Genomic DNA, 11,766 nt, shown 5'->3' on the forward strand with positions numbered 1-11,766 from the left:
TGGACTGCAAGAAGATCAAACCTCTCCATTCTGAAGGAAATCAGCCCTGAGTGCTCCCTGGAAGGACAGATCCTGAATCTGAGGCTCTAATACTTTGGCCACCTCATGGTAAGAGAAGACTCCCTGGAAAAGACCCTGATGTTGGGAAAGATGGAGGGCACAAGGAGAAGGGGGCGACAGAGGACGAGATGGTTGGACAGTGTTCTCGAAGCTACCAGCAAGAGTTTGACCAAACTGCGGGAGGCAGTGGAAGACAGGAGTGCCTGGCGTGCTCTGGTCCAGGGGGTCACGAAGAGTCAGATACGACTAAACAACAACAACAAAGATAAATATCAGAGAAGAAGTTGGAGATGAAGATTTGGAGTGGGGAAAGGTTTGGGGTAGAGAAGTGGAGTTGAATGTCATAAACATACAGGTGATGCTGAAATCCATGCATACAGTGGTACCTCAGGTTTCATACGCTTCAGGTTACAGATTCTGCTAACCCAAAAATAGTACCTCAGGTTAAGAACTTTGCTTCAGGATAAGAACAGAAATCGTGCAGCGGCAGCGGGAGGCCCCATTAGCTAAAGTGGTGCTTCAGGTTAAGAACAATTTCAGGTTAAGTACAGACCTCCGGAACGAATTAAGTACTTAACCAGAGGTACCACTGTATTACAAAGTCACCCCAGGACAGTGTGTAGGAAATTGAGGGCCAAGTACATAGCCCTGAAGTATCACCAACAGAGGTAGGGAAAGAATTAAGTAGAGTTCTCCCCCTATACAGATGGACTGAGAAGACCTTAATAAACCCAGCACTGTGGGACCATTGGTTTCAGATGTGAAGAAAAGGACAAATAGCAAGGGAAATACTTGTCTCTGCTGACCCCTGCAGGGCACTATGGAAAACAGCAATGCTTATACAGTGGTACCTTGGTTCTCAAATGCCGAAAACCCAGAAGTAAGTGTTCCGGTTCAAACGTTTTCCAGAAGCTGAAAGTCCAATGCATCTGTCAGCTATTGTTTCCAGGGCACCTGGACCAATCAGAAGCTGCGCCTTGGTTTTTGAACATTTTGGAAATAAAATGGACTTCCGGAACGGATTAAGTTTGGCGCTTTTGTTTTTGCTATTTATTTTGCATTTTTGTTTTTGAGGCTTTTTTGGTTAATTTCTTTTTGTGACTGTGTGGATCCCAGTTCAGCTACTGATTGATTGATTGATTGTGTGACTGCGGAAATGGATGAAAGCCCATCATCCAAATAATGACTATTATCAGTGCAGGTAAGAAAAAAAAATATTTCAACTTTTATCGTCTACAATACTGTCTTATTTATTTTATAGTACAGCACATTGATTATTGCTTTCATTTTATGGATCAATGGTCTCATTAAATTGCTGTTTTAGGGGTTGTTTTTAAAAGTCTGGAACGGATTAATCCATTTTGCATTACTTTCTATAGGAAAGCACGCCTTGGTTTTGGAACGCTTTGGTTTTGGAACAGACTTTAGGAACGGATTCAGTTTGAGAACCAAGGTACCACTGTATAGCATTCCACACACAAACACACACAAAAATATGAGAGATTTGCTCTGTTATAATGGTCCTAGGATCTCAGGGACCGACAGGCAGCAATAACGACAATAACAACAATTTGGAAAAGGAAAATCAATTCTAAAGCTATAAACTAAAACCCAGCATTGCCCAGCTGTGAGGCGTGAAGGCCGCTCCCTGCAAGGCCCTTTCTACCTGGCCTGGGGGGTGAGGCCCAGAACCACCCAGCCCTACGAAAGAGGCTCCCCTTGAGGCCGGAGGAACATCGCCCGGCTATTGTTTTATTGATTTAATATGCTGTAAACCGCTTTGAGATTATTAGTAAAAATATAAAGCAGTATAGCAATTAAAAAATAAAAAATAAAAAATATTACCAAATGCTAGATAAAGTGCGCATAAACATGCATATGTTAGTGAAGATCACACACACACACAAATGCATTGTACTAGAACCGATTGCTTGTAACAATGTGTATGCTAGGCAAAATTCCATACAGAAAATGGGTATGTCGGGAGAAATCTGCTCTAAAATGCTGACAAATGTTCACGAGGACTAAAAAATAATTGCAGACTGATGCAGAACTGTGGTGAACTGAACTTCATATTGGCAAAATGGGAAATTGATGAACCTGGCAGATTTGCCCATCCTTATTTATGTGGCAGGTCGGTGTGCTGTCCAGGGCTGATGACAGGACACTTCAAGGCTCTTTCTCTCTCTTCTTCAAGGTCCCTCCTGCCCCCTTTTCTGACAGTTCTTTATCTTTAAGGTAGACTTGGACTGGACAGACCTCCAAGCAGAGAACTGTCTTCTGGAAAGCAGGACTTTACACGGTGTTATAAGACTTTTAAGGTCCCAAATATAAAATAAACGTTCATAAATGTACAAGGCAAACACCTACATAAGTATATAAACCACGTGTCTGAAATAGTACAGGAGAGCAATCCTGAAGTCATTTTGACTCTCCCAAATTGACCTCAATATAGTTCTCTGTACGGAGGGAAGACATGGGAAAGCCTTCTCTTTGTCTTTCTGCTTATAAACCCTGTCTTAAGGGCATATTTGTGTATGAATAGGGTGAACCTGTGGCCTGGATTCAGGAATTAAAGTATTTAGAATCACAAGAGAATGGCCAGGCCGCCCAGGTAAAGCAATCAGTGACCATTAACAGATATCCTGGCCAACAGGATTTCTGCTGTAGACCGCCTCCTGTGATGTATTTCTGCTGTAGACCTGCCTCCTTCTGTGATGTATGTATGTAAGTACAGTGGTGCCCCGCAAGACGAATGCCTCGCAAGACGGAAAACCCGCTAGACGAAAGGGTTTTCCGTTTTTGAGCTGCTTCGCAAGACGATTTTCCCTATGGGCTTGCTTTGCAAGACGAAAACGTCTTGCAAGTGTTCCAATTTTTTTTCGCTCCCCCCCTTTTTCTAAGCCACTAAGCCGCTAATCTGCTAATCCTTTAATAGCCGCTAATCCTTTAATAACCGCTAAACCGCTAATAGCGCTAATCCGCTAATCCGCTAATAGGGTTGCTTCGCAAGACAAAAAAACCGCTAGACGAAGAGACTCGCGGAATGGATTAATTTCGTCTTGCGAGGCACCACTGTATGATGTTTTTTTTGGGGGGTGTCTTGAGCTACAGGGCGGGCAGTTTCAAAAGTCTATATAAGGGCTTGCGCACCATTGTTCTGGGTTCCTCCTCTCTCCTGCGTGTGGTGAGTGGGGACCCTGTTGAATAAAGATCAGGCTTACTAGCTGCTTTGCTTCTCAATATTCTCTGGTTGCCCTCTGTCATTTTCTCCTACCAATAGGGAACCTACTTAAGGACTCTATATGGGCCCATAAGGGAAAAGGACCAGGTTTTTTCTAGATCACGTGGGTACCCTGCACATTGCACACAATGCAGTGCCCATGTGGTCCTCACAGCTTACAGTGAAATTAAGAACGACAAACATCATCCTAAAATAAAGGCTTTATTGCCAAAAAATGCAGGAAATGGGTGTGTGTTTGCATGTGGGTTTTGCAAGATGCCAAGACTCTTCCTGGGTGGGTGGCACTTGGGTGCTGCTCTTTCACGGTGCCACTCCTGAGATTCCTTCCAGATGGGTGGTGAACGATGCTTGCTGCCTGAAGTTGCTGGGCTTTTCACCGCAACACGCCCATTGCCTCAGGCAGCCCATATCCCGGCTCAGCCGTTGCAGGTCCTTACGGAACCGCATGCCCAGAAAGGTGTGGAGCACAGGGTTCAGACAGCAGCGGGCAAAGGCCAAGGCACTGGTGATGAGGAGAGCCAAGTCCCGGCGGAGGATGACTTTGCAGCTCGACGCCTGGTGTCCCATCAAATCGGCTGTGTCCAGTGCGGTGAGCAGCGCATAGGGCAGCTGCAAAGCCAGGAAGACCAAGACCAGGGCCAAAATCAAGCGCAGGGCTTTGAGAGACTGGGCACACGGGGAGGCCAAGAGAGCGCGGGCGATCGCTGTGTAGCAGGCCACCATGACTGCGAACGGGAGCACAAAACCCAAGGCCACTTGCACCAGGCTGATGGCCGCTGTGACGTCTGCCACCCTGCAGAGGCTCACGCCCCCGTAGTCCTCTACACGGGCGTACAAGAAGTGGGGCAGCGCCAGAGCCGTGGAGAGCAGCCACACCAGCCCTGAGCAAAGCCGACCCCAGCAGGTGGCGGAGGAGTGCAGGCGATGGGCGACGGGTGCCCCCACGATGGCCACGTAGCGGTCCACGGTGAGGCCCATGAGGGACAGGAAGCCGCTGTAGAAGTTGAGGGCGTGGAGGCCCTGCAAGGCCTGGCACGTGCCGGTGCCCGGGCTCCAGCTGCCCACCATCCCAGCCACGCCCACGGGCAGCGTCAGGAGCAGCAGCAAGTCAGAGACGGCCAGGTGCAAGAGCAGGACGTCCCCGAGGGACTGGGCCGTGTGATAGCGGGTGCGCACCAGCAACAGGATCCCGTTGCCCAGGACGCCCAGCACACAAAAGAGGACAGCCATGACGGGGAGGTAGATGTGAGCCACAGCACGGAGGGCTGCCTTTTCGCACAACTCAGGCAGGTCTGGCGGCGATGCGTTGTAATCCCACGGGTACCACTCGGTGGTGACCGCCGGCTCATTCATCCAACCAATCGGCTCCTGCAAAGCAGGGGGGGGGAGTGCTTATTATCATGCTTTATTATTACAGTGGTACCTCGGGTTACATACGCTTTAAGTAACATACGCTTCAGGTTACACACTCTGCTAACCCAGAAATAGTGCTTCAGGTTAAGAACTTTGCTTCAGGATAAGAACAGAAATCGGGCTCCGGCGGCACGGCGGCAGCGGGAGGCCCCATTAGCTAAAGTGGTGCTTCAGGTTAAGAACAGTTTCAGGTTAAGAACGGACCTCCAGAACGAATTAAGTACCGTATTTTTTGCTCTATAAGACGCACTTTTTCCCTCCTAAAAAGTAAGGGGAAATGTGTGTGTGTCTTATGGAGCGAATGCAGGCTGCACAGCTATCACAGAAGCCAGAACAGCAAGAAGGTTTGCTGCTTTCACTGCACAGCGATCCCTCTTGCTGTTCTGGCTTCTATGATTCAGAATATTTTTTTTCTTGTTTTCCTCCTCCAAAAACTAGGTGCGTCTTGTGCTCTGGTGCGTCTTATAGAGCGAAAAATACGGTTCCACTGTGTTACTGTATTGGCCTGAATCTGAGCTTTGCTTTTCTCCCAAATTCCGACCATGAAAAGTTAAAAGTGTGGCTTATATTCACAACCCTACGGTATGCAGCCAGGAGCGTGCGGCAAATAGCGCCAGGAGCGCAGCAAAGCGGTGGCCGCCCCACATGTGGCACCCCCGTCCTCTCCACCAAGACTGGGAAGCAAGGAAGGGAAAAGGCCGCCATCAACGCAGCCCCGCCCCCAGTATGCAGCCAGGAACAGAGAAGCTTATACAGGGGAGGCTCGGGTTGCGAACGCGATCCGTGCGGGAGGCACGTTCGCAACCCGCAGCATTCACAACCCGCAGTGCTGCGTCTGCGCATGCGCGGGACGCAATTCAGCACTTCTGCGCATGCACAAAGCACGATTTAGCGCTTCTGCACATGCACAAGCACAGAAACCCAGAAGTAACCCTTTCCAGTACTTCTGGGTTTCGGCGCGTACGTAACCCGAAAACGCGCAACCTGAAGCGTCTGTAACCTGAGGTATGACTGTATTTGGGTATTTTTTCTTTCCCCCCTCTAATTTTAAAAGTGTGGTTTATATTCGGGTGCAGCTTATATTTGGGCCAATATGGCAATAATAATAATAATAATAATAATAATAATAATAATAATAATAATAATAATAATAATAATAGAATTTTTATTCCACCTTATACCTGTGAATCTCAGGACGGTTCACAAAATAATATCAAGATATAAAACCACAAAATACATAATAACAACAAAAACAACCCAACAGCCCACAAAAAAACATATTTTAAAGGGTATAGGATGTTGATTAGGTTAGCCAAGGGCCTGGTTGGGACGTGGGTGGCGCTGTGGTCTAAACCACAGAACCTAGGGCTTGCTGATCAGAATGTTGGCGGTTCAAATCCCTGCAACGGGGTGAGCTCCTGTTGCTCAGTCCCTGCTCCTGCCAACCTAGAAGTTCAAAAGCATGTCAAAGTGCAAGTAGATAAATAGGTACCACTCTGACTTAGTCATGCTGGCCACATGATCTGGAAGGTGTCTGCGGACAAACGCTCCCTCGGCCTATAGAGCGAGATGAGCACGGCAACTCCAGAGTCGTCTACAACTGGACCTAACTGGACCTTTAGCTTTTATTTTTTATTTTTTTAAATAATATTTATTACTTTTCCAACAATTTAAACATTACAAAAAAAGAATAAACAATACAATACAATACAATACAAAAACAATACAAAACACTAACATTAAACTAACAAAGCAAAACAAAAACAATTTAAAACACATCAAACAGTTTCAATATCTTATCTTTCATTCACTTATTTCAGTGACCTCCTCACACCTCCCTTTTTGTATTCCACTTCTGTTAATTGTTTCAGCAATTCCTTTCCATCTTCCTCTGCTTTCTATCCTATAGTTATCTTAACACATTTTAACCTTATTTTTCCCTTTAATTTTCTATTAATCTATTTATACTTAATTCCTTATAACATTTCTACTAAAGCCATATAACTTCATTCCAACATTTTTCTAACATTCATTAATTTTACAGTATTTCTGTAAATAGTCTTTAAACTTTTTCCAGTCTTCTTCCACTAACTCTTCTCCCTGGTCTCGGATTCTGCCAGTCATTTCCGCCAATTACCTTTTAAGGGCCTGGTTAAAAAGGAACATTTTTGCCTGGCGCCTAAAGGTCTATAATGAAGGCGCCAGGCAAACTTCCCATGGGAGAGCATTCCACAGACAGGAAGCCACTGCGGAGAAGGCCCCGTTCTCGTGTTGCCACCCTCTCGAGGAGGAGACACATGAAGAAGGGCCTCGGAAGATGATCTCAGGGTCCAGGTAGGTTCATATGAATATAGGCAATCCTTGAGGTACAGTAGTACCTCAGGTTAAGAACTTAATTCATTCTGGAGGTCCGTACTTAACCTGAAACTGTTCTTAACCTGAGGTACCACTTTAGCTAATGGGGCCTCCTGCTGCTGCCGCACAATTTCTGTTCTCATCCTGAAACAAAGTTCTTAACCCGAGGTACTATTTCTGGGTTAGTGGAGTCTTATGTACTGAAGTTCTCACCCTGGGTCAGCAGGGGGATACTATAGATAGTTTTCACTCAGGTCCACATATGCAAATAAGGGATTGAAAGTGACGTTCAGTGATTGCATAGTTACAGAAAATGAAAAAAATTCCTTCCAGTAGCACATTAAAGACCAACTAAGTTAGTTCTTGGTATGAGCTTTCGTGTGCATGCACACTTCTTCAGATACACAAGAAGTGTGCATGCACACGAAAGCTCATACCAAGAACTAACTTAGTTGGTCTTTAAGGTGCTACTGGAAGGAATTTTTTTATTTTGACTATGGCAGACCAACACAGCTACCTATCTGTTACAGAAAATGGTTACTGTTGCGTTGTGGTGGAGCTCTATATAAGGCTGGCTGAACCCTTCAGTTCAGTTCTGTTCTGGCCTGTGAATAAACAAGAGCTGTTTGAAGAATCGCTGTGTCGTCTGATATGTTCACCCACAACTTAACAGTCTGTAACCTGAGGTACCGCTGTATTGTGGTCCAGAGCCATTTAAGGCTTTAGAGGTCAAAACCAGCACTTTGAATTGGGTCCGGAAACTAATTGGTAGCCAATACAGTCAGAGCAGGGTCAGCGTAATATGCACAAACCGTCCTTCTCCAGTGAGCGTCCTGGCCGCTCAATTCTGCACTCTGCTTTCTGAATTCTGCTTTATGGGGTGGGTGACATGGCAAAAGTGGGCAGTGACATGTGACATGCATGCGAAGCGTGGCTTAGACGTGGGCGCACCTTTATGTTTGCAAAACGGATGAAGATGTGCACACCGAACAAATGCTTCCAGAAAATGCTCTGTCTCCATCCCCCTCCCTGCAAGAAAAGGGTTAACTTTGGATGCCCTGGTGGGCCAGGATTAACCCTGGGAGTGGACGTTTTCCATCCCTGGTGTCACCCCCCTTTAAAGCTATCTAAGCTGCTGATCTCCACCTTGTCTTGGGGTAGCAAATTGCATAGTGTAACTCTGTGATGTATGGATCTGTTCTGAATTTCTACAATTCGACTTCACTGGATGTTATGAACTGAGTTGAATAGGATCCAAACTGCAGCAGTCTAATTGGTCCTAGAACAATAGGATCCAAATTGCAGCAGTCTGATTGGTCCTAGAACAATAGGATTCAGAATGCAGCAGTCTGATTGGTCCAAGAACAATGCAGCAGTATGATTGGTTGGCAGGAACCACCCAATCATGCTCCAGATATAAGTGAATCCACAACCTGATTGGCTTGCAGTAGAATTCCAGAATTAACCAATCATGTGCAGCCCATTGTGTAAATAATGTATATAAAGCAGATACTTTGAGGGGACATTCATTCATTCCTCCTCACCACTATGAGCTGAATAAAGAGCATGAAATCACTTTGCGACTCTGAGTATATTTCACTGGATGATTCCAGTTTCTAGTATTATGAGAGAGAGAGAGCGAAACAGCCTCTCCATTCACTTTCTCCACAATATGCATCATTTTAGATACCTCTTCATGTACATTGCTTTACAGGCACCAGCAAGTAATAACAAGTACAGACTAACAGGATGCTTAATCTCAACTGCTAGTAGATTTCTTTTTCCCTTTTTGCAAGTCACTGGGTGGTGGGGCTGCTATCCCTCTGCTCCCCACTGCCTACCAATAACAACCTCTTTCAAAGTAATTCCGCTATGTTTGTGCTGATGATTATTATTTCACTATTTAATAAATTTATACGTCACCTTTCATCCAAGGATCACACAGCAGTTCACAATATAAAAACACAAAAATGTACACTATAGTTACAAACAAAACAGTTACACACAAAAGTATTATGATGGTGGGAAGGATCTCAAGGAATAAACTGCTGGGGTTAATCTAGAATAGTCCTGTGCTTGTCGCTTGGGATTCCATAGGAACATAATAGGTAAAGGTAAAGGAGCCCTGGACGGTTAAGTGCAGTCAGGCGACTATGGGGTTAATAATAATAATAATAATTTATTATTTATGCCCCGCCCATGTGGCTGGGCTTCCCCAGCCACTCTGGGCAGCTTCCAAAAAAATATTAAAATACAGTGGTACCTCAGGTTACATACCCTTCAGGTTACATATGCTTCAGGTTACAGACTCCGCTAACCCATAAATAGTGCTTCAGGTTAAGAACTTTGCTTCAAGAGGAGAACAGAAATTGTGCTCCGGTGGCACAGTGGTAGCAGGAGGCCCCATTAGCTAAAGTGGTGCTTCAGGTTAAGAACAGTTTCAGGTTGAGAACAGACCTCCGGAACGAATTAAGGACTGAACCCGAGGTACCACTGTACTGTAATGCATCAAACACTAAAAGCTTCCCTAAACAGGACTGCCTTCAGATGTCTTCTAAAAGTCTGGTAGTTGTTGTTCTCTTTGACATCTAGTGGGGGGGCATTCCACAGGTAGAGCGCCACTACCGAGAAGGCCCTCTGCTCTTCTCACTTTCAGGCCAAGGGAGCCGCCGTTTGTCCACAGACAGCTTTCCGGGTCATGTGGCAGCATGACTAAACCACTTCTGGCACAACGGGACACCGTGACAGAAGCCAGAATGCATGGAAACGCCATTTACCTTCCTGCCATAGCCGTACCTATTTATCTACTTGCACTGGCGTGCTTTCGAATTGCTAGGTTGGCAGGAGCTGGGACAGAGCAACGGGAGCTCACCCCGTCGCGGGGATTCGAACCGCCGACCTTCTGATCGGCAAGCCTAAGAGGCTCAGTGGCTTAGACCACAGCGCCACCCGCTGCATAATAATACATAATAATAGCCTGCTGGTTCAATCTCGTTTAGCACCCTGTTCTCACAGTGGCAAAACCAGATGCCTGTGGGAAACTAGCAAGCAGAATTCGAACACAAGAGCACCCTCCCTTCCCGTGGCTTCCAGTAACTGGTATTCGAAAGCATTGCTGTCTGCAGCGATGGAGACAGAGCATAACCATCACGGCTAGGACAGTTTGTCTAATCCTCTTTTAAAGCCATTGAAGTCAGGGACAGTCCTGGTCGAGCCAGTCCCATAGTTTGACTGTGTAAATAAGTTATTTTTATCCGTCCTAAATCTTCCGGCGTTCAGCTTCATTGGATATCCACGGGTTCCAGGGCTGCGAGAGAGGGAGGAAAAGATTTCTCTACCCACTATCTCGTAATTTCACGAACTTCTCCTCCTGCTTGTCTTTTCTCGAAAGGGGAATTGCAAGGCGTACACCCCAGTCGCTCTTGAGAGCAAGTCCTCTCCCACTTACCTCAACTTCAACGTGCTCTTTGCCCTCCATCGTGTCGCAGTCACATCCTTGAAGGCTGTCTCGTTTTTTTTATACGCCGGCTGCTCTGCCGAGCGATTTTGTGGCTGATTCTGAAAGGGCTCGCCCCCTCCTTGATACTGAGATAAACACGCTAAGAATAAGCGCTGCATTAACCGCATCAAAACCTAGCAAGCCTGGCCTTACTTTGCAGATACAACATGGTGCGTGCGATGGAGATAATTTGCAAAAGTGTTGTGCATCCCACATAGTTTAAAAGTTTTTTTGGGGGGGGTTTCCACCTGTTCGGGGCATGCTTGTAAGCAGTTATGAAATCTGTTTTGAGTGTTTGTGGGTGCAGAATGATGGGGCGGAATTTCCCTCTCCTCAGGGCCGATGAATGAAAGTGTGATGTTGTATAGAAGACACAACTTCAAACCCATCACATCGTGTCTCTTTCCAGTGAAAAATGACGCCAATGGTCCATTTAGTCTGGCGTTCTGTTGTCGCAGTGGCTGACCTGTGAGAAGCCCAAAGGCGCAAGGGCACTGTCCGCTCCTGCAGTTTTCAGCAACTGTCATTCTGACAGTTGCTACTTCTCACTATGAGATGTAAGAGGAATGTGTGCAGATTGAACATTTATGTTCCCTGTTCTCATCCACCATAGAGCAATAAAGCCAGCCCTGAAACAGATCCCTTTAGAACTACAGCGGTACCTCGGGTTACATACGCTTCAGGTTACAGACTCCGCTAACCCAGAGGTGGTACCTCGGGTTAAGAACTTTGCTTCAGGAGGAGAACAGAAATTGTCCTCTGGCGGCGCGACAGCAGCAGGAGGCCCCATTAGCTAAAGTGGTGCTTTAGGTTAAGAACAGTTTCAGGTAAAGAACGGACCTCCGGAACAAATTAAGTACATAACCAGAGGTACCACTGTATGTAGAACAGTGACAAAGACAAAACTACCACCAACAAAAAAAGTTCTCTTTTTTAAAAAAGTCATTTTTATTTGATTTTACAAATATAAATTTATAACAAAACTGTACATATGCATATACAGTGCATATACAGTGGTACCTCAGGTTACAGACGCTTCAAGTTACAGACTCCGCTAACCCAGAAATAGTACCTCAGGTTAAGAACTTTGCTTCAGGATCAGAACAGAAATTGTGTGGCAGCAGTGGGAGGCCCCATTAGCTAAAGTGGTACCTCAGGTTAAGAACAGTTTCAGGTTAAGAACGGACCTCCAGAA

At 45.9% G+C, this 11,766-nt stretch overlaps 1 protein-coding gene across 1 annotated transcript; it reads right to left on the bottom strand.

Annotated features, from left to right (window-relative positions):
* Nucleotides 1-3,535: 3,535 nt before the first annotated feature.
* On the bottom strand, nucleotides 3,536-10,569 carry CCR10 (C-C motif chemokine receptor 10). Its single transcript, XM_081166743.1, has 2 exons — nucleotides 10,521-10,569; nucleotides 3,536-4,672 (listed from the first exon to the last, which is right to left on the bottom strand). The coding sequence occupies exons 1-2, from the start codon at nucleotides 10,548-10,550 to the stop codon at nucleotides 3,605-3,607; spliced, it is 1,098 nt and encodes a 365-aa protein (XP_081022869.1). The 5' UTR covers nucleotides 10,551-10,569; the 3' UTR covers nucleotides 3,536-3,604.
* Nucleotides 10,570-11,766: the final 1,197 nt, after the last annotated feature.

Source organism: Podarcis bocagei (genome assembly GCF_964188305.1).
Source record: "Podarcis bocagei genome assembly, chromosome: 13".
In the NCBI taxonomy this organism is placed as follows: domain Eukaryota; kingdom Metazoa; phylum Chordata; class Lepidosauria; order Squamata; family Lacertidae; genus Podarcis; species Podarcis bocagei.